Source organism: Spinacia oleracea, chromosome 1 (assembly GCF_020520425.1).
Source record: "Spinacia oleracea cultivar Varoflay chromosome 1, BTI_SOV_V1, whole genome shotgun sequence".
In the NCBI taxonomy this organism is placed as follows: Eukaryota; Viridiplantae; Streptophyta; class Magnoliopsida; order Caryophyllales; family Amaranthaceae; genus Spinacia; species Spinacia oleracea.
This window is the reverse complement of record NC_079487.1, coordinates 13530138-13554110: the sequence shown is the minus strand read 5'-3', so window position 1 is coordinate 13554110 and position 23973 is coordinate 13530138. Positions and strand designations below refer to the sequence as shown.

At 37.0% G+C, this 23973-nt stretch overlaps 1 protein-coding gene across 1 annotated transcript in view; it reads left to right on the top strand.

The window, feature by feature from the left end:
* The first annotated feature begins 12512 nt into the window (after positions 1-12512).
* LOC130462845 (uncharacterized) overlaps positions 12513-23973 on the top strand; it is a 38090-nt gene continuing 26629 nt past the window's right edge. Inside the window, exon 1 of the mRNA XM_056831804.1 lies at positions 12513-12747. Coding sequence (XP_056687782.1) covers positions 12513-12747 — 235 coding nt within the window. The remainder of the gene's footprint in view (positions 12748-23973) is intronic.

Here is a 23973-nt window from a genome sequence, read left to right as displayed (position 1 = left end):
GAGGTCTTAGTTATTGATCCTAAAGGGGTAAGGTACACAAATAATTGTGAGTACATGTTAGTTTTGGTGAAACTCAATGATATAAGTAAGGAGTCCTTTTATGTCGTGGCAAAATCGATAGGTTTATCTAATAAGTTCTTAGACGTACCTATCAACCAAGAGTAGTTTCTAGACTATTAGCAAAGAATTTGCTTACCTAAAATATTTTAGAATTGAGTCTAAATACATAATGTGCTTAATTATTCAATGATTTAAGGGTCTTGGAATAATTTTATTCACACCTGCCGGAACAATAAATTCGAATAAAATGCCAATGACTTGTTTAAATTGCATGATTGCTTTAATTTTCAAATTATTACTCATGATAAATGTTTAGACTTTGCATGCTTCAATGTATGTTTTAATTATTATTTATAATTAAATATCTTTTACTGCAAAAATCCTTTTAGAAGGGTAACAGTAAATTTCCTCGATTAGTAGTGAATCCAAGAACGATTCACGGAAATGAGAGAAAGTGAGAAATTTAATATGTACGTTTCTTATAGCGACTTTTATGGTTGTTTTCGAGTATCAAAGTTGAATGACAAACCAATTGGTGCTTGTGAATTCAAAATACAATGTAGTTTTGAGATCATAAAGCATTGAGTTTAAACGCTCAGCTTTACCAATGGTTAACAACCTAATATCTTTTATCCATTTAATTCTTGAATGAGTCTAGTCCCTAGACATTCGAATAGACCGATGCTTAGAGAACTTTAGAAGCTTCTGGTAAGATCATCTAGTTGAAGCAAAATATTCAACATAAATTAAATGGTTGGGACCTTGTTGGAGTGACATTGGACATATCTACAAAGTATAAAAGTCAACACTAGAGAAGTCAATTCTTAAGACTATAAGAAAGGGTACAAGAAATAGGAAAACAAGGAACAAATGAAAGGATTTACGATTCCGTTTCTACCTATAAGTTTATGTTTAAAGAAAAAGTAACCTAGCAATCAAACTTCCTTGGTATCATATACCGCTTGAGGTTCTTACTTCGGTAATAACTCAAACAATGGAAGCTAGGCTACACTAATGGCCTACAAGTGGGAAATGAAGCATGGCAATGCTACATTAGTTGTAGGGTCATCTAGTTTTTTTTAAGTCCTTTCAAGACTGGAACTTAATGGCTATTTTGTTCCATAATCAGCATACCTGAATTTCTGTTTCAAACACAGAAAGACTCACATTCAAGAAAAACAAAAATAATGTTTGTTTGTTTATTTGAATGAAATGGTCATTTCGGGTTGAGTCATGTATGCTTGATTAAAACAAACAACTCTTTAAATACTAAGAACTTTACTAGGTTCAAATCAATATCTTGATTTGAGTTCCACAAACCTTTAGCATTGTTACTTAGACCATGTCAACAAGTTAACGTTCTAAAGCTCTATTTTGATGGACTTTTGAAAGTTGGTTTATTTCTAGATCAATTCAAGACAACCTAGTCTTACTTGTTGAAAGTAACAAAAGATATGAACTATTGTTAGAACGCCTAGACAATAGAGTTCAAAGCTAAAGAAAGATTTTATGACTTTATTATTTCACATGGTTTTGAGTGAATATGGATTTATTTACTCAAAGTGATATAAGTTTGAATCTGTTTGGCTAGTTCAAAGATTCATAGGAAAGTATAAAAACGTCCACTTGGCAAGAAATCATAAAAATCTAGGTTAGATCATGTTGATGATTACTTAAGTCAAGAATGATCATCAATGATTGTGTGTTGTAATTTCACGATCGAGCACCATAAGATATGGTTTATCTAAATTGGAATGATTGAAGCCAATTGGTACTTGATTCGATCAATGATGAATCATAAAGAACTTTCCTATAATTTCTAAACAAAATGCTCAACTACCACCAAACTAAACCAAATTCGTCAAAGCTATTGAAAAGTAATTTCAGAATATCTTTCAATAATTTATATATCTAAGGAGTTTCTAAACTCAGTGGGAGCTTAGTGTTTGTTATTCAACAAAATAAGACCCAAGTATAGATATATGTTTCATTGTGATTTATTCAAATGAGAAAAAAGGGTATTCTTTCTACCACAAATTTTTGAGAACATAATGTTTGTTTGCTCGAAATAATGTCCTTTTGGAGATTAGTTTCCAAAATGACAAGTGGGAGAAAATAGACCTCGAAAGTCTTCGAGGCGAACAACAAACATAAACTGACATTCCGGAGGCTTTTCGAAGTTCTTTAGAAAATCCGAACACATATTCTTTAAGGACTTTAGAAGTGGCTTTAAAGAATATACATCTCTCAGAAGACTTTACAAGTGCTTCAAGGAGAACAGAATATTCAAAGGACTCTCAAAGTGCCTGTTGATATTCTATTGTTTGATGTTCTATACCCAAGTAGACATAGAGTTCAAGTCACTAAAACTATGAGATTCTTCTATTAGATAGTGAAGAAACATAGAGTTCAGGTCACTGAAACTATGAGATTCTTCTATTAGATATTGAAGAAACCTACAACTTGCAGTCAAACTATTATCAAGATAATAATGAGTATGTGACTTGTAAGAAAGCTATGACGAAATATAGATTCCCTAAAATGGTTAAAGGCCATATATAGACTCAAATGTTTTAGATAGTTAAAGACCATAAAACATAACCACTGTTTTGATGACAAAATTGAAAATTTGTTGATTTGCAAGAATAGGTTAACACCTATTGGTTTTAAGGATAAAAACCATCAAACATGGAATTGTGTTCAGACACAAATCTAGATTAGTTTCTAAAAGGTTACAAGCAAATTCATGACATGGATTGTGTTGAAACCTCATGCATAATCGTAATGCTCAAGTCTATAGATCAAGCGATGATTGCATATTGGTACATATGGCAATTGGATGACAAAACGTATTCCTCAATCAAATGTTGGAATAAACTATGTACATGGTATGTCATAGGATTTGTGGATCCAAATAAATGCTTGAAAAGGAAAGCTAGCTTATGAAATCTAAGTACAGATTTAAGCAAGCAATTGGGAATTGGAACTGTATTTTAGTGAAGCTAATAAGTATTTTAGTTTTATAAAATGTACATGATTCTTATAGATATATAAGAAGTTTAGTGGGAGTACATAAAACTTAATTGGTCCTATGTGTATCACACACATATCTCTCTATTGTGAAATAACATTCAAATGCTAATGACTTAGATTTGAAATTATTCATCAATGATGGACCAAGGCGAAACTTAGTACATACTGGGTATCAAGATCTATTTACAAAGATCTTATAATATTGTTTTAGATTAAGTAATGGCATTTACTAAATCAAACACGAAAGACTCCATTGGATACATTCGACCCATATGAATAAATCTAAGTAAAGAATGTTTGAACAATGTATAAGCATTTACTAAGTTAAACATCAAAGAATCTAATGAGATTCTTCACCTATATTATATGTCAAAGAATTTGCTGGATTCAGTATCTACTGAAATTGGATAGCTAAAGTTACATGAATAGAATTCAATTGGGAATTGTTCTGCAAAAGAATTTATCATGTATGATATAATATAAGGATCGCCAAAAATGTATCGTATGGCTTCAGGCATAACGAACATATACCAATCTCTATTGGTCCAAGTAAAGATCAAGTAGATTGAAATCAAGAAAAACTTATGGTACTTGAAAAAGGTACATAGGAATAGTTCTTGATTCAAGGAAATAAAGATATTCTAAATATTGATGCTACACGCATAAACACTAGCAAAGGATCAAGCAACATTCCTTTGGAGTTAACCATTGGCAAGGACGAGCTAAAGAGCATCGTGTTTTGAAATGGCAACATGTATTAGAGACCATGAGTTGTTGCGTGGGAAATTAAATATTAATTTCTATGTTCTGAGATACAGATGGAAAGTCTTCCACATATCTATGAACTGCTTGGATAGGTAAATCCAAACAAAGCATCACTAGCAACCTATACAGTTGAAGTAAAAGTACTTATTGCCTAAGAAGCAATAAAACAGGGTTGTTTACGTTAAAGAGTTCTTCTCTGAACTTGGGTGGATCACATGTCTGCTGGCTTAATGGTTTTTCATTGCAAAATGCGTAGAACCACTATTGTAGCAAGAAAGACTAGATCACAAAATAAACATACTCAAAAGATCTTATCATCTATCTCGAAGAACATTCGATGAAAAGGATATTAAGATTGGAAAAGCATGATAACTAAACCTACGCAACAAGTGAGAAACAACACTCACATTGTGGCACTGGAAATCAAGCATAGCTTTGAATTCCATGAACTATTTTAAAGATGGGTTGGGTGCCCATGGTTGTAAAACATTGGGGTTGAACATTTATCATATATGAAATGTATTTTCATATTCCATTTAATCTTGGTTTAGTATTAAATGATGAGTCCCTTCAATTTGACGACATATTCAAGATAGACTGTCAGGACCAGTCTTGTGAGTAAGAAATGTCTATCAAGTGAACTTGAATGTCAAAAGTTGAAAATGGTCCCTGGTCGGAGTTTTCTATAAAGATGGACTCATAGAAAAAGCTAGACGACTAGAATGCAAGATGACTAATAGTTCTGTTTCTTGAAATATGTGGACATGGCAATGTCGCTATCATTTGCGTAGATACTTACTTTGGGAAGACTAGTATCGGACAGACCTATGAAACTTTACTGTAAGAGATGAAAATCTGTCATAAGTAAATTTCATAAAAATTATTAGACACTAATCCTCAATACCTGAGTGATTTGAGATTACTTGTTTGAGAACTGATTACTTTGACGTTGTCAACCGTCACACCGTAAAAGGAGGCTATAACGGCAACGCTCGGGTAATCACCTATCAAATGAAGTCTAATCTCAAGATCGCAAGATTGGGATTGTCCTCCCATAAATCGGGATGAGATGCTGAAAGTTGTACAAGGCCACTCGGAGAGCTAGAAACTGTAAAATGCATGGCCGTGCTCAGATGAATCATAGCCTATGATTATCTGTTTATTTGATCAGTTGAACTCTGAAACCGAGAAATACCTCTGGACATAATAAGGATGATAAATCTTACCTTATGTTCATGAGCAAGCATCAAGCGACAAAGGAATTAGGAAATGCACACTTGTCCCTAAGGACACGTGGGATACTGAAGGAAATAATGCCCTTGGTCCAAGTATGCATTCAAGGCTAAGTCTAATAAATGCGGTTCAGTATTAATTAATTATACAAGTTAATAATTCAGTGAGATCAAGTGAACTATATGCCTAGCTAGAGGCCGCTTCAGTTCAAGTGGAATTAATAATATTAATCCACAGCTTACTATTGACTGAACCCGTAGGGTCACACAAATAGTACGTGAACGGATCAAGTATTTAAGTGAATTAAATACTCTATTTATGCATAATTGGAATCGACGGATCTCGGTTCTAGTAGGAGCTGAAATCATCAAAAGGCAAATTATGAATACTCCGGAAACGATGATATTGCCGGAAACGGAAATTTGGATCGTATCGGAAATATAAATATTATCCAAGTCGTAGATGTTGCCGGAAACGGAAACATGGTACGTATCAGAAAATATTATTGGAAATGGAAATATTGCCGGAATCGGAAATATTTCCGGAAACGAAAATATTGTCGGAATCGGAAATATTATCGGAATCGGAAAGTAATTCCGGAATCGGAAATATTAAATATTTGTTCGAAACGGAAATAAATTCCAGAATCGAAAATATTAAATATTGTTCGAATCGGAAATGAATTCCGGAATCGGAAAATTAATCGGAAGCGCGTCGTACGAAACAAACACCGGACGAGCTTGCTTGACGCAAGGCCCAGCACGAAGCCAGGCCTGCGCCTAGCAAAGCCCATGCGCGCAAGGCAGCAAGGCAGCCCGCCAGCACCGCAAGGCCTAGCCAAGAAAAGCGCAAGGCCAGGCCTAGCGAGGCCAGCAGAGCGCGCGCCCTTCGTGGGCTGCGAGCAGTTGCTGGGCCGAGCTCTCTCCGCGCGCGCGCGCGCCTAGCGCCCCTCGTGGGCTGTGCGTGCGTGTGTGCGTTGAGTTCGTGCATACATCGAATCCTTAAGCGATTAGGATTAGATTAAAGATTAATTTCCTAAAACTACTAGAGTTAGTTGTTGAATTAAACATTAACTTAATAGTTTAAATTAATATCTAATTCTAACAAGATTAGATTAATTGAATCCTAGTAGGTTTCTAGTTCCGATAATCCTACCATATAAATAGGAGATGGCATTCACAATTTATAATCAATCAATTCAATTATTCATATAGTTTTAAGGTTAAAACTAAAGTTAATAATTTGCTACAAATTATAATCGAATAAACATAAAACCTTAGGCTAAATTCTAGTTAATTGAATCTAAGGCGGATCCGAACGTGCAGTGGACTATCTACGGAGAGACTACATTTGGAGTCCTAAACTTGTTCTTGTTCGGTTCGGGAGCAGCTAGGGAGGGCACGCTACAAATGTATGCATCCTAACTTATGCTAATTGTTATGTGACAATTAATTTGGATTCCTGGCTTTATGGTTTTTCCGCATGAAATATATATGCTTTATATGTATCATAACTTAACAGGAATCGTATAATTTTATAGTGAATTTCGCATGTAAACGACGTTTTAAAATTTTGACTAAAATCAGAGATGTGATGCCGAACCCAGAATTCCCAAATTCGAAGCCTAACTATGACTTTTCGGAGGTTTTAGTTTTCTAACGCAAAATTTATAATTTTTTGGATGTTAAATTAAATATTTGCGATTCTTGTTTGTAAATCTTGAATCTATGATTGACCTACTGTATATATTTAACAATTTTAATGCCTAAGCTTGTTAATTATACAACCTAATTTGTAATTGTAATTAATTTGTTGAAATTCGAATAATTTAGAATTTGATTTGATTTTCATAATTAATTAGCAATTTAATTAGGAATCCATGATTAAAATCCACCATAAAATTTGTTAAAATTGAAAAGTTTTAAATTTTATGACCTAGATTTGAATCCATGAAAATAAATCGAAAATTAAATTTGAATAATAAATTTTCGATTTTTCGCCCTAAATTTATGAAATTAATATGATTTATTAATTCGTCTATAAATTTAAATAATAAAAGATTTGATTTTTATGAAATCCATTCACAAATCTTGCACGCACGAAGCAATGGAAGCTTAGTGTTACCCTTAAGGGGTGTTGTATAGTGCGGGCATGCGACGACGAGCAAGGGAGCTCGTCGCCCATGCGGTACGAATGCAACGAGCAAGGGCGTGGCACAAGAGCGCAAGGCAGCAGCCCTGCCTAGCATCGAGTGCTGCGAGTGTAATACCCCGAAATTTTAAACTCGATTTATTAAAATTAAAAATATTTATTAACTTGATTTCGTTTTAAATAAATTACGAATAATCGAATTTTGTTATTTTAATCGTTTTTACGATTTATTTTAAACGATAAAATTATGAACGAAAATTTAATTATTTTTCTTTAACGACACTTATATACGAATTTATTTATTTAAACTTTTCTATTTTTATAAATTTCTAAAAGTTACAATAAATTTCTGAATTTTTGGACCTAATATTGTGAAATTACAAAAAAAAAAGAAGCCTTTGGAATAGCAAGATTCCATTTTGCTCCTCTTCCCTTGCTTCCCACGTACAAAGCAAGGAGCCTTCCTTCCCCTTTTCCTCTCAATTCAGTCCAAATGCAAATGCTTGGACCCCAAGTGCACTCCCTTGTTCATCACACCTTCCATATACAAATTCAGAAAATTAAGGTGAAATTTCAACAACAAACAAAACTCAATTTCAATTTCAATCTCAAAAACCAAATTTAATTTCAATTTTCTCTCCTCTTTTTGTTCCCTGATTCGGACCAACCACCACCACCACCAACGACCACCACCGAAAGCACCAAACCACCACTCATTCCCCTCCTATCCCGACCACCAGCGCGCCGCCCAACCACCCCTGCCCCACTGTCTATCTCCGTTCACCACCACCGCACTCCCCTGCCTCCTTCTTTCTTTCTCCTCTTTCGCCCCACGCCACCACCACAACCACCACAACACCAGCACCACTCTACTCCTCTGACCACCATCAACAACCACGTCCACCAAACCACCGCCCAGAACCACCCCGTCGTCCCCCCCTCTCCCTCGCACCTTCCCCTCCCCTGTTTCCCCTGTTTCGCAAAGCACCACCCCCCATCCCCTTAACTGCTCCACCTCCGCTAAACCACCTCCACCATCGCCGTCGAAATCCCCGGCGAAGCCCAGCCCAGCCCAGCCTCCACGCCCTCTTCCTCTCTCCTCCCCTCGTGCTTCCCCTGTTTCTCTCGCTTCCCCTTCCCCAGTCGTGACTCAACCCAAAACCACAACAAAATAAAATCAGAATCTTTGGCCTTGTTTTATTCTTCTCAAACCTATATTAAATTGGGCCAACTAACCATTTGGGCCTTTGGTAAGACCAATCTGAATTTTCAGATTTTAAATTTAGCAATATTTATGTTTTAATAGTTTTTATGATATAATTATTTACTAATAAATTGATTTTATTTTCAGGTTTAATTATCAAATATCGATTTTACTAAAATAAATTACTTAGCCTGAATTAACAAAAACGGAATTTTTAATATTATTTACATGAAAATCAATTATAAAATATATATGTATTTCGATTGAAAATTCGATTAATAATAACATTTTCGTTAAATTTCGAAAGTATAATTTTATTAAAAATTCGTTATTTATATTAAAACTCGTTATTTATAAAATTCATTACTTATAAAATTTATGATTTTATAAAATATTGATTTTAAATTATATTATCGATTTAACTAAAATAAGTTACTAAATGGATTTATCAAGGACAAAATTCAAATAAGATTTTCGTGTAAATTAATTAAGGAAAAAATATATATTTCGATTGAAATTTCAATTAATTGGCGTTTAATTATATTTTCATTAAAACTATGAAATTATATATATATATATATATTTTTTAACATTATTATTAGAAATTGGTTAATTATAAAGTTTCGAAATTATTAAGTTAAATTATTTATCAATTTGGTACTAATTCAATTATTTAATATTTTTAAAGAAATTGGACTCGGAGCTCAGGACGAATGAACCAACGAAAATCCTTAGCAAAGTCGTGGAAGTGAGGTAACGGCTATTGCTAGTACCCGCAATCCTTATAAATGTATTATGAAATTATGACCTTATGATTGAATTTAAGAATTAAATGTTTTGATGTGTTTTATGGATTGTGGGATGAAATATGATTTGTTTGAATTGTTTATTATAATATGATTTGATTGAGTTTTCTCATAAAATTATGTTGATGAAATGCTTTGAAAGAAATGATATGTTTATTGATCCCAGGATCAAAATGATGTTTTATGAGCTAAATGAGTTATGTTATTTCGAATTGAATTACAAGCCAAGGCTTGGTAAAATTACATACAACATGATAAATGAAAGTGAAAGATCTGGTTTGTCTGGCGGTATATAAACTACCATCTTCCTATCTACCGGTCATGCATGTACCACGGACACCTGTCCACCCATGGATTACGAGCCCAGGCTCCCATGGTTTATGAGCCCAGGCTCAGGGCCCAGGCCCATGTTACGATGATGAGCCCAGGCTCTTATGGGCCCAGGCCCAGTGGAGAATTCCTTCACGGTTCGTACTTGCCGACAACTAGCATGTTAAATTGCAAAGTTTATGAATGAATTGAATATGATGTTTTATTAAATGTTTTACTTATTCTATTCTCCCTGTGTTATTAAATAAAATGAATTGAAATGAATTTACGCTGCTAGAATAGTTCGTTACTGAGTCTTCGGCTCACCGTTTTGTTTTCTGTTTTAGGTACTGATGGGGACGATGGACACGAGTAGTGGCGAGGAATTCACGTTAATAGTATTCACCTAGTTTATGCTTAAAGTTTTAATAGTTTTAACTAAAGACTTTTAGTAAGTTATGCACTTTTATTTTGATAATATAAAGGATTATTATATATATTTTGGAGTATTTAAAGGCTTATGATTGATGTTTGCCTTGTAATTTCCGAAAAGGAAGTTACGGCTGGTAATGTCCCGACCAATTAGGTTAATTCCGCTGCTAATTATGCTTTAATTATTGAATTAGAGGTCGGGGCGTTACAGTTTGGTATCAAGAGCAAAGGTTCTGGACCATAAGTGCTAAACCTTACGGGTTTTCGCACGAATAGAATTCATTAGGCTTTAAGTAAAGAATTTTAAGGAATGAGTTAAAAAGAATTTTCTAAAATCCTGCTAAGTTAAAATGAATATGAGTGTGAGTGTAGGAACGGGATCAAAGGGTTTATTTTATATTATTATTTCGCTTCAATCTGATAAGATATGTTATGCAGAATGTCGACCATTGATGCTATCATCGATGTTACCAACGGAGCTCGCAACGAGCTGTTAGGTTATGATACATATGACAATTCATAAATCATGCGGAAAAACCATAAACCCAGGAAAACATATTATTTACACATAATCATTTAGCATAGATTAGATGCATACTCTTTGTTGCGTGCCTTCCCTAGCTGCGCCCGAACAGAACAAGAACAAGTCTTTAGGACTCCAAGTGTCGTCCCTCCGTAGATAGTCCACAGCACGTCCGGATCCGCTTTAAGATTGACCAACTAGAATCGCCCTTAAGGTACTATTATTTTCGGCACTTTATAGGCAAATGTGTGACTGAATTTTTCTCTCAAAAACTCACTTTGAATACTTTGAAACTTGTGTTATAAATTGTGAGCCCTAGCCTCATATTTATAGCGGTATGGAAAGGGAATCGAAATCCTATTCAGATACAAATTAATTAAACCTAGAATCCTACAAGAACTCTAATTTAATTAATTTATCAAATAGAATTAGGAATTTAATCATTAACCGAACTCTGCATGTTTTAGGAAACGTGCACGAACACAAACACTTGCACACACACGCACGGCAGCCACGATGGGCCCCATGCGTGCGCGCGAGCAGCAGCCCACTCAGCGCCCGCGCGCGCTGCGCGCTGCGCGCTGCGCGCAGCCTGCTGGGCCTGGCCTTGCGCTGGGCCTGGCGTGGCTGTTTGTGCGGCGCGCTTGGCTTGCTGGGCGATGGCCTGGCTTCGTGCTGGGCCTCGTCCGGCAGGCCTCGTCCGATGCTTATTCGTACGATGCGCTTCCAATTAAATTTTCCGATTCCGGAATTCATTTCCGATACGAACAATATTTAATATTTCCGATTCCGGAATTAATTTCCGTTTCGAACAAATATTTAATATTTCCGTTTCCGGAATTATTTTCCGATTCCGGTAATATTTCCGATTCTGACAATATTTCCGTTTCCGGCAATATTTCCGATTCTGGCAATATTTCCATTTCCGATAATATTTTCCGACACGTACCATGTTTCCGTTTCCGGCAACATCTACGACTTGGATAATATTTATATTTCCGATACGATCCATATTTCCGTTTCCGGCAATATCATCGTTTCCGGAGTATTCATTCCTTGCCTGTGACGATCTTAGCTCCCACTGAAACCAAGATCCGTCGGTTCCGAATATTCATAGATGGAGTATTTAATGCTATTAAATACTTGATCCGTTTACGTACTATTTGTGTGACCCTACGGGTTCAGTCAAGAGTAAGCTGTGGATTAATATCATTAATTCCACTTGAACTAAAGCGGCCTCTAGCTAGGCATTCAGCTCACTTGATCTCACTGAATTATTAACTTGTTAATTAATACTGAACCGCATTTATTAGACTTAACATAGAATGCATACTTGGACCAAGGGCATTATTTCCTTCACGAGCATCATGTTCACGATGATAACGACATTACTCACGAGGAGTATGTCCATGTTAATGGCCATGAGGAAAGGATGGAACGATTGGAAAATGTGAGTGCAATGTTGGCCGAATTAGTCCATGATTCTCGGAAAAAGAAAGATGTTAGTAGGAATGAGAGCGCAACGATGTTCAAGAACTTTTCGTCACTCAACTCACCATCCTATGATGGCAAGCCTGATCAAGTTGAATTCGAGGATTGGATAAGTCGCATTGATCAGTTGTTTGGAACCCTGCAGTGCCCTGAGAAATGGAGAGTTGATTTCGCAGTGTTTTACTTGACGGGTCAAGCAGGATTATGGTGGAAAGTTAACAAGGAGCGAAAGAAGGGGCCTGGATTTGGTTGGAACGAGCTACAAAAGTTAATGAGAGACAAGTTTTATCCACCATCCTTGAGGAAACAAAAAGAAGATGAATTTCTACACTTGCAACAAGGAACAATGAGCGTGTTGGAATACGCAAATAAGTTTATGGAGTTGTCAAGGTTTGCACCAGACTTGGTGTCGACAGAGCAGTCCAGGATGAACCGTTTTGAGCGAGGTCTGCACCTTAAGTACCAGGATAGGTTGTCCACTCAGAGGTTTACTTCATACCAGGATATGGTTGATATTGCAGCTAACGTAGAGCGAGTGGTACTGCTTCGAGAAGCGAAGAATGTTGGGTATAAAAGGAGGAATGAAAACCAGAGTCAAGGAGGAGCAAAGAAGCCTAACCAAGGCTATCAGGGAAACCAAAGGAGGAACGATGTTGGAAACAAAGGACAAGGTTATCGTGGAAACCAGAATAATAGGGCACAAGAATGTGCCAAGTGTGGGAGAAGAGGCCACATCGAGAGTGAATGCCGTGTAGGATCGAACACTTGTTTTCGATGTGGGAGCCATGATCATTACATCAGAGATTGTCCGAAGCAGGTAACCCCAACCACGAGAGGACCAGTTTCAACTAACAACGATCGTGGTCGGAACAACAACAACACAGGAGGTTCAAACCGCAACCCACCCCGACCACCGCCAGCTGGAAGAGTTTTTGTGATGAGACAGGTTGAGGCAGATGAGAATGATAATGTTATCACCGGTACCTTCTCTATCCATTCTTTACCAGCCCATGTTCTTTTTGATTCTGGAGCTTCACATTCCTTTATTTCTCCATTGTTTGCAAAATATTTAAATTTGAAACCATGTTGTGACTTTCATGCTATGAGTGTTTCCCTTCCTAGTGGAGAAATTGTGAAATGTAGAACCATGTATAAGGATTGCCCTATTATAATAGAGAAAGTTGAGTTTCGAGCAGACCTAATAGCTTTTGACCTATCTGAATTTGATGTAATCTTGGGAATGAATTGGTTGACTAAGTATGAAGCTAACCTAAATTGTTCGAGGCAAAGTGTGACCCTTATAACGCCAGGTGGAGCTAGAGTTTCATTCCATAAGTTAGTAAGAAAACCAACGATTCAAATTGTCCATGCTTTGAGAGCACGTAAAATGATTGAGAGTGGTTTATCTGGTTATCTGTGTAGTGTTATTGACTTAAATACCTCTGGACCTTCCATTACCGACATACTTGTTGTTTGTGAGTACCCCCATGTTTTTCCAGAAGAAATACCTAGTATGCTCCCACCAAGAGAATTAGATTTCAGCATTGAATTAATTCCAGGATCCACCCCTATTTCTAAGGCACCATATAGAATGGCACCAGCTGAGTTACAAGAATTAAAGAAACAATTAGATGAGTTACTTGAAAAAGGATATATTCGACCTAGTGTTTCACCTTGGGGAGCTCCTGTCTTGTTTGTGAAGAAAAAGGACGGAACTATGAGGCTATGCATAGATTATCGAGAGTTAAACAAGATTACTATTAAGAATAAGTATCCCTTACCCCGTATTGATGATTTGTTTGACCAACTTCGAGGTGCAAAAGTGTTTTCTAAGATTGATTTGAGGTCAGGTTACCATCAACTTCGAATTAAACACGAGGATATTCCAAAGACAGCCTTTAGAACTCGATATGGTCACTATGAGTTTGTTGTGATGCCTTTTGGGTTAACCAATGCGGCAGCTGTATTTATGGATTTAATGAACCGTATTTTTAAACCATACCTTGATAAGTTTGTAGTTGTTTTCATTGATGATATTTTGGTATATTCTAAGAGTAATGAGGAACACGAGGAGCATCTGAGAAAAGTGTTAGATATGTTGATTGAAAACCACTTATATGCTAAGTTGTCAAAATGTGAATTCTGGCTTAAGGAAATATCATTTTTAGGATATATTATCTCTGAGAAAGGTGTATCTGGTGATCCTGAGAAAATAAAAGCAATTGTGGAATGGTCTAGACCAACTAATGTACCTGAAGTACGGAGTTTTATGGGTTTAGCTGGATACTATCGAAGATTCGTTCAAGATTTTTCTAAGGTTGCCTTACCCATAACCCGATTAGTTAGAAAGAATACCAAATTTGTGTGGAATGATGATTGTGAATGTGCATTTCAAGAACTTAAGAAACGTCTTAACATTGCCCCTATTCTTACCCTTCCATCTGGAACTGACGGATTTGTAATCTATAGTGATGCTTCTAAGAATGGGTTAGGATGTGTCTTAATGCAAAACGGAAAAGTTATAGATTATGCTTCACGCCAACTCAAAATTCATGAAAAAAATTACCCTACCCATGACCTCGAACTTGCAGCTGTTGTTTTTGCCCTCAAAATTTGGAGACATTATTTGTATGGAGCTTCGTGTCAAATTTTCATGGACCATAAGAGTCTTAAGTACATTTTCACCCAAAAAGAACTCAACATGAGACAACGTAGGTGGTTAGAACTTCTTAAAGATTATGACCTTGATGTTCAATACCATCCCGGAAAGGCTAACGTTGTTGCAGATGCATTAAGTCGGAAGTCTCACCTAAATTCTATCCTAACTTTCTCCCGAGTCAACCAAGATGATCTACAAAAGATGGAAATTGAGTTTATCAAAGGAGATGCTTGCTTGAATGTGTTGGTAATGAAACCAACTTTGATTGATGAGATTAAGGAAGCGCAATGTAAGGACTTGCAATTAGAAAGAATAAGGAGTGAATTGGAAAATGGGAAGTCACCTGGTTTTGTCATTCAAGAGGATGGCACGTTAAGGTTTCAGGGAAGATTATGTGTGCCTAATGATGAGAAGTTGAAAAAGAGAATTTTAGAAGAAGCTCATAGTTCTCCATACTCGATTCACCCTGGAGGAAATAAGATGTATAAGGATTTAAGGCAAGTGTATTGGTGGAGCAACATGAAGCAAGAAGTGGCAGAGTATGTGGCTAAATGTTTGACATGTCAGAGAATCAAGATCGAGCATCAAAGACCAGCAGGTTTGTTGCAACCTCTGGATGTGCCAGAATGGAAATGGGATTCAGTTTCAATGGATTTTATCATAGGTTTACCAAGATCAACCAAGGGAATGAATGCTATTTGGGTCATTGTTGACCGATTAACAAAGTCAGCGCATTTCTTAGCCATGAAGAACAATTCGAGTTTAGATCAACTTGCTGAACTATATGTGAACACCATTGTGCGGTTGCATGGAGTGCCTAGTTCGATCGTTTCTGATCGTGATACGAGGTATCAATCAACCTATTGGAAAGAATTGCAGAAAGCTCTTGGGACGAACTTAACTTCAGTACCGCATTTCACCCAACGACTGATGGACAAACATAACGTACCAATCAAATTGCCGAGGATATGTTGAGAGCATGTATTTTGGATTTTCAAGGAACCTGGGAGAAGTTTCTACCTATGGTTGAATTTTCGTACAACAACAGTTATCAGGCCACTATTGGTATGGCACCGTATGAAGCATTTTATGGAAGGAAATGTCGAACACCATTATGTTGGAGTGATATCGATGAGGCACGTGTTATAGGACCAGAGTTGATTCAAGAAACTATTGACAAGATTCGTTTAATCCAATCAAGAATGATGGCAGCGCAAAGTAGGCAAAAGAGTTATGCGGACCAACGCAGAAGACCACTAGAGTTTGAGGTTGGAGATCACGTGTTCTTGAAAATTTCGCCAACGAAAGGAATAATGAGATTTGGTCAAACAGGGAAGTTGAGCCCAAGATACATCGGGCCATATGAGATACTAGAAAGAGTAGGTGCAGTAGCATATCGACTAGCTTTACCAACCGACTTGGAAAAGGTGCATAATGTGTTTCACGTGTCGATGTTAAGAAAATATGTTCCTGATCCTAGCCATGTGATTACGCACGAACCCTTGTTATTGCGAACTTACGAGGAGAAACCAATTGAAATTCTAGAATGAAGAGAGAAACGACTTAGAAGCAAAGTAATTCCAATGGTTAAAGTCTTGTGGGCCAATCACTTGACATCTGAAGCTACATGGGAAGTCGAAGCGCAAATGAGATCGAAATATCCCCAGTTATTCGTTTCGAAACGATAAGATGTATGAATTTTAATATACTATTTGAATGATTATGTTATAATGTTATTCCGCCATGTTTGTCTAGCGAATAGAACGATTAAGTATGAATTATATGATTCTATGAATAGCTAGTTCGACTGAGCTCCAGTTTCAAGGACGAAACTTTTTCTAAGGGGGTAAGGATGTAATACCCCGAAATTTTAAACTCGATTTATTAAAATTAAAAATATTTATTAACTTGATTTCGTTTTAAATAAATTAGGAATAATCGAATTTCGTTATTTTAATCGTTTTTACGATTTATTTTAAACGATAAAATTATGAACGAAAATTTAATTATTTTTCGTTAACGACACTTTTATACGAATTTATTTATCTAAACTTTTCTATTTTTATAAATTTCTAAAAGTTACAATAAATTTCTGAATTTTTGGACCTAATATTGTGAAATTACAAAAAAAAAAAATGCCTTTGGAATAGCAAGATTCCATTTTGCTCCTCTTCCCTTGCTTCCCACGTACAAAACAAGGAGCCTTCCTTCCCCTTTTCCTCTCAATTCAGTCAAAATGCAAATGCTTGGACCCCAAGTACACTCCCTTGTTCATCACACCTTCCATATACAAATTCAGAAAATTAAGGTGAAATTTCAACAACAAACAAAACCCAATTTCAATTTCAATCTCAAAAACCAAATTCAATTTCAATTTTCTCTCCTCTTTTTGTTCCCTGATTCGGACCAACCACCACCGAAAGCACCAAACCACCCCTCATTCCCCTCCTATCCCGACCACCAGCGCGCCGCCCAACCACCCCTGCCCCACTGTCTATCTCCGTTCACCACCACCGCACTCCCCTGCCTCCTTCTTTCTTTCTCCTCTTTCGCCCCACGCCACCACCACAACCACCACAACACCAGCACCACTCTACTCCTCCGACCACCATCAACAACCACGTCCACCAAACCACCGCCCAGAACCACCCCGTCGTCCCCCCTCTCCCTCGCACCTTCCCCTCCCCTGTTTCCCCTGTTTCGCAAAGCACCACCCCCCATCCCCTTAACTGCTCCACCTCCGCTAAACCACCTCCACCATCGCCGTTGAAATCCCCGGCAAAGCCCAGCCCAACCCAGCCTCCCCGCCCTCTTCATCTCTCCTCCCCTCGTGCTTCCCCTGTTTCTCTCGCCTCCCCTTCCCCAGCCGTGCCTCAACCCAAAACCACAACAAAAGAAAATCAGAATCTTTGGCCTTGTTTTATTCTCCTCAAACCCATATTAAATTGGGCCAACTAACCATTTGGGCCTTTGGTAAGACCAATCTGAATTTTCAGATTTTAAATTTAGCAATATTTATGTTTTAATAGTTTTTATGATATAATTATTTACTAATAAATTAATTTTATTTTCAGGTTTAATTATCAAATATCGATTTTACTAAAATAAATTACTTAGCCCGAATTAACAAAAACGGAATTTTTAATATTATTTACATGAAAATCAATTATAAAATATATATGTATTTCGATTGAAAATTCGATTAATAATAACATTTTCGTTAAATTTCGAAAGTATAATTTTATTAAAAATTCGTTATTTATATTAAAACTCGTTATTTATAAAATTCATTACTTATAAAATTTATGATTTTATAAAATATTGATTTTAAATTATATTATCGATTTAACTAAAATAAGTTACTAAATGGATTTATCAAGGACAAAATTCAAATAAGATTTTCGTGTAAATTAATTAAGGAAAATATATATATTTCGATTGAAATTTCAATTAATTGGCGTTTAATTATATTTTCATTAAAACTATGAAATTATATATATTTTTTTAACATTATTATTAGAAATTGGTTAATTATAAAGTTTCGAAATTATTAAGTTAAATTATTTATCAATTTGGTACTAATTCAATTATTTAATATTTTTAAAGAAATTGGACTCGGAGCTCAGGACGAATGAACCAACGAAAATCCTTAGCAAAGTCGTGGAAGTGAGGTAACGGCTATTGCTAGTACCCGCAATCCTTATAAATGTATTATGAAATTATGACCTTATGATTGAATTTAAGAATTAAATGTTTTGATGTGTTTTATGGATTGTGGGATGAAATATGATTTGTTTGAATTGTTTATTATAATATGATTTGATTAAGTTTTCTCATAAAATTATGTTTATGAAATGCTTTGAAAGAAATGATATGTTTATTGATCCCAGGATCAAAATGATGTTTTATGAGCTAAATGAGTTATGTTATTTCGAATTGAATTACAAGCCAAGGCTTGGTAAAATTACATACAACATGATAAATGAAAGTGAAAGATCTGGTTTGTCTGGCGGTATATAAACTACCATCTTCCTATCTACCGGTCATGCATGTACCACGGACACCTGTCCACCCATGGATTACGAGCCCAGGCTCCCATGGTTTATGAGCCCAGGCTCAGGGCCCAGGCCCATGTTACGATGATGAGCCCATGCTCTTATGGGCCCAGGCCCAGTGGAGAATTCCTTCACGGTTCGTACTTGCCGACAACTAGCATGTTAAATTGCAAAGTTTATGAATGAATTGAATATGATGTTTTATTAAATGTTTTACTTATTCTATTCTCCCTGTGTTATTAAATAAAATGAATTGAAATGAATTTACGCTGCTAGAATAGTTCGTTACTGAGTCTTCGGCTCACTGTTTTGTTTTCTGTTTTAGGTACTGATGGGGACGATGGACACGAGTAGTGGCGAGGAATTTCACGTTAATAGTATTCACCTAGTTTATGCTTAAAGTTTTAATAGTTTTAACTAAAGACTTTTAGTAAGTTATGCACTTTTATTTTGATAATATAAAGGATTATTATATATATTTTGGAGTATTTAAAGGCTTATGATTGATGTTTGCCTTGTAATTTCCGAAAAGGAAGTTACGGCTGGTAATGTCCCGACCAATTAGGTTAATTCCGCTGCTAATTATGCTTTAATTATTGAATTAGAGGTCGGGGCGTTACAGCGAGCAAGTGGGCGGGATGGGCGAGTGGGAAAGGAACCAGCACAACGCATCGTGCACGTGGGCAGCGATGGCTGGCTCGTCCAGCTGCGTTGCCCAGCAGCGTGCCTCGGCAGTAGGCGAGTGGGCTGCGCGCAAGCGTGGCTTGCTGGGCTTGTTGTGTTTGCGCGTGGTCGCTCGGCCTTTGCGGTACGATCAGTCGAGTGGCATGGGCTGCTGCTAGTTGGACTCGACGAGGCATGGGCGCGAGCCCATGGCCTCGTCTTGACCCGATTGGTTCGTTTTAATTTAATTTTTATTTTCAGTTGGAAAAACGATTTTAATTAAATTTAAAATTTATAATTTAATTTTTTCTCGGAATTTAATTTTGAATAATTTAATTATTATAAATTTTATTTATACTAATTATTTTACTAAAATTAAAACCTTGATTAATTGTAAATTAATTAATTTAATAAACTGAAAATAAATTAAAGGATTTAAATAATAATTTATATGAGCTTTAAATTTTAATTAAATTTGTATGTTTCCGGTTGGACTAGGAAATACAATTTTATGTTTAAAATTAGTAAAGCATGTAAATTTCTTGGTTTAAGTGGGAGCGTTTTAGTCATAAACTCTTGATTAGGTCTACATTCCTTTAAGGTTAAAACAACTCGATTAGAATTAATAAGGATAGAATAATTTGTAGATTATTGGAAGCCTTGATTAATTGCTGCAAATATTTATGTGATGCATAATATGTTCTACTAACCAGCTATGTGGGCCATCCATTGATAAATGAATGGGTGAATGGTATATTGTAAATGAACTGTTTTGTAGGTTATGGAAAGCGACTAGTATGGCACAAATAGGATAGAAAATATGGTATGCGTACCATTAATTTAAATGTAATATTGGTCTAAAGTACCAAAGTTTTATTGCTTTAAATATGGTCTGAGTACCATCAAATAGTTGTAATTAGTTTCAATTATAGCATATCCTATTTGAAGAAAATGGCGCCTCTTATGGTGAAATTCAAGACGGAGTTTGAAGTTAAAGCTTCAAGATAAAGTCGGGCCATACTAGATCACATTTATATCTTATGCATGCTTTAAGTTATTTATTGCTTTAAATATGTCTTAATTATGCATGAGATTATGGCTTGATTATGTTGCATGATTAAGGATTTTAGTTCACTTAAAATCTAACCAACATAGTAAGAGCTTTAAGTTCCAAACTTTAAAAATTGAGTTAAAAGGTGCCATGCCAAAATAACACTTACTTGGATAACCTTTACATCAATCTTAGTAATAGTTTTCCGCCATAGCGAGGTGTTACTTATTGATCCTAAAGGGATAAGGTACACAAATAATTGTGAGTACATGTTAGTTTTGGTGAAACTCAACAATATAAGTAAGGAGTCCTTTTATGTCGTGGCAAATGAGATAGGTTTACCTAATAAGATCTTAGACGTACCTATCAACCAAGAGTAGTTTCTAGACTATTAGCAAAGGCTTTGCTTACCTAAAATATTTTAGAATTGAGTCTAAATACATAATGTGCTTAATTCTTTAATGATTTAAGGATCTTGGATTGTGAGGGGGTCGAAAAAGCACGAGGCTAATGCGTGACCTCGTCCCTCGTGGGTGTGACGATTCTTTTTATTCAATCAAGTGTAATTGGATTTCCTGTGAGTTTACACCCAATTGACTAGTAATATAGGATTCACCATTCAGTTTTTAACGACAATGAGAAAAACTGACAAAACCCGGTTATCGTGACATAAAGGGAGTGCAATTATGTTTGACCACGACGGCCGTAGGTTCCCTTGTGATCCCTGGTGTGGGGATCTCTCAACATACACCCGCAAGGTAGAGATTGAGGGTTCGGGGGACTGTAACTACCGAGAGGAGTACTTCGCTCGTCGATAACTCCAGAGGCAGGATATCTCTACTAGCTCAGCATAAATAATTGAAGGGACATGCGTTAACTATTAAACTAATCTGAGTTGATTTTAGCAATATGCAACATATAATACTAGATCGATCGCTATTATCTGATTTAGATTGCATTAAGGGACCTTGCATGATAATCCAATTTCCCAAAAATATTATATTTGTTAGGCGTGATAGAACAATCAGATTTAGTTAGTTTAACAGTTCATAAAAAGGGCGAGGAAAGCAGTTAAATCATCAAAAAGGGACACATTACGATGCACCCTTGAGAGGTGCGTCACGGTTCTCAGAAAACTAACCACTTTGACTTTGCTATTTCTCCTTTTTATTTAACGAATCTCAATTATGGGACAGGATACGTTCTGTTCGATTTATGGATCGATTGCGACAGAACGCGTGAACAGTTTCGCAGCGTGAGGCTTAGGCTAAGGGTTGGAGTCAATACTCAGAATATAATTGTGTTGTGTGTGTTCTTTTCACGTCGAATTTGGGGCTGTATTTATAGGGAAGAGTTCGTGGAAAGATAGAATTGCAGAGTTCTAATCCACAAAGAATTAGGAAAAAACACGTACCCAGGTATTTTCAGCGCCCAGGGCTGGGCGTCAAAGATTTCGGCGCCCAGCTCTGGGCGTTGAAAATAGGATCCAGGCAATTTCAGCGCCCAGGGCTGGGCGTTGAAATTGCTGTTTGGGCCGTTTCTTTGTCAGATTCGGATTCCTGAAATCCGTAGTGTTTGAGACTTAATCGAGTCTTTTAGTGCGTATCAATTTCATGACGGAATGCGTCTGGGCCCGTTACGAACTCTAGGCTCGTTAGGATTTTAATTAATACGTAACTCTTATTTCCGAATCATATTAGGAATAGGATTCTCGCAGTTTTCTATCTCATTTAGGGTTTATGTTGGAATGCAACACCTAATTCTGACAGGTTTCTATCCTTTATGATTTGCCACTTTTAGAAGCTACATTTTACGGCAGTTACTATTTTTAGCAGGTTTCCATAAATAGCAGTTTTCGGGTGAAATGAAAAGGGAAATTGAGATTCGTTTGTTTTATAGGAGATGCGTTGTCAAGTGGAGATTTATGCTTTCATCATCGAACCTTCCCTTTCGGGAATGGGGACAAAAGTAGGTGTCTACAGTTAGCCCCCACTTTGACTGAGTCTTGGAGTAAGACGATGGTCAAAGTATTAGACGGAGTGCGTCGCACAAGCCATGGTGTATGTGACCTGTTTTGCGAGGGTCTCACGAGCCCCCGAGTGATAACATTTGACTTAAGGGTCATCACTTGAAATGTCGACATATCCCTCACGTGTCATTGGGATTTGTCAACGGATAGTATAGAAACTTCCTCACTTTGTCATTGGAAGGATCTAAAGGTGCGTAGAAACTCCCTCACTTTGTCATTGGGAGTAGCTACAGATGTTTTCGAAATCAAAGCTATAAAGTGTAATTGGGCCTGGCCAAGCCCAACCACGAGGTAAAAATGTTTTTAAAGATTCTCATTTTCCGGGCTAGCTAAACGAGAAAACCCCCTTGTTTTTATGGGACGTAAAACGAAGGAAAATCCAGCACATCGCTCTTTTTTTTGGAAAAACGGAAAACCAATCCTTTTAATTTTTGGAAAAAGGGAAAACCGAAAAGTTATCGCTGCAGCGACTAAGGACCTGCGTGGTTAGTGACGCAGACCCCGCCGGCTAAAGATGGCGAGCCTGTCCGCTAAGGGTGGACACCCCGTCCGATAGAAGTGGACGAATCTGTTTTTGAAATTTGAAAATAAGGACCTACGCGGTTTGTGACGTAGACCCCGCCGGCTAAAGATGGCGAACCTGTCCGCTAAGGGTGGACACCCCGTCCGATAGAAGTGGACGAATCTATTTTGAAATTTGAAAATAAGGACCTACGCGGTTTGTGACGTAGACCCCACCGGCTAAAGATGGGGAACCTGTCCGCTAAGGGTGGACACCCCGTCCGATAGAAGTGGACGAATCTGTTTTGAAATTTGTTTGAAAATAAGGACCTACGCGGTTCGTGTCGTAGACCCCGCCGGCTGAAGATGGCGAGCCTGTTTTTAATTTGAAGATTTTATTTTTTCGAAAACTGAGGACCTGCGCGGCTAGTGACGCAGACCCCGCCCGCTGAAGGTGGGCGAGTCCTGTCCGCTGAGGGTGGACGTCCCTGAATTCGTTTTTCTATTTGGAACTCGCGCGGTTCGTGGCTCGATCTTACCCGATCGAGGTGGGCAAGTCCCTATTTCATTTGTTCTTGTGATTTCTTTGAGAATTTCTTTTCTTATTCATTCTCGCAGGAGCGAATTCTTTCGAGGGATGCTCGAGTTTAGTTGCAACCTGAATGTGGGTTGACAACGTGCTTAAACGGACCATTGTCTTGTGGTAATCTTCTTTCATGGTCTTGAGCTAGTCTTTACGGCTCAATTTTGCCACTACTTGGGTCCTTGATTAGGGGACTACGTATAGGTATCAACGGCGGCCTTTGTCTTGAGGTCGTAAACCGGTTTTATTTTTTGAGACATCCAGACACGTAGTCTGGGAATATTGTTTTAACTTTGCATAATATATATTTTCTTTTGAGCCCCCAAGCACTCGTGCTTGACGGTCATTTCTTGTCAAAGGGGTTCCTTGGGGATATGCAATTTGTGATGTCCTTGATCATGTTTGGGATTGTACTCGTAAGTGCG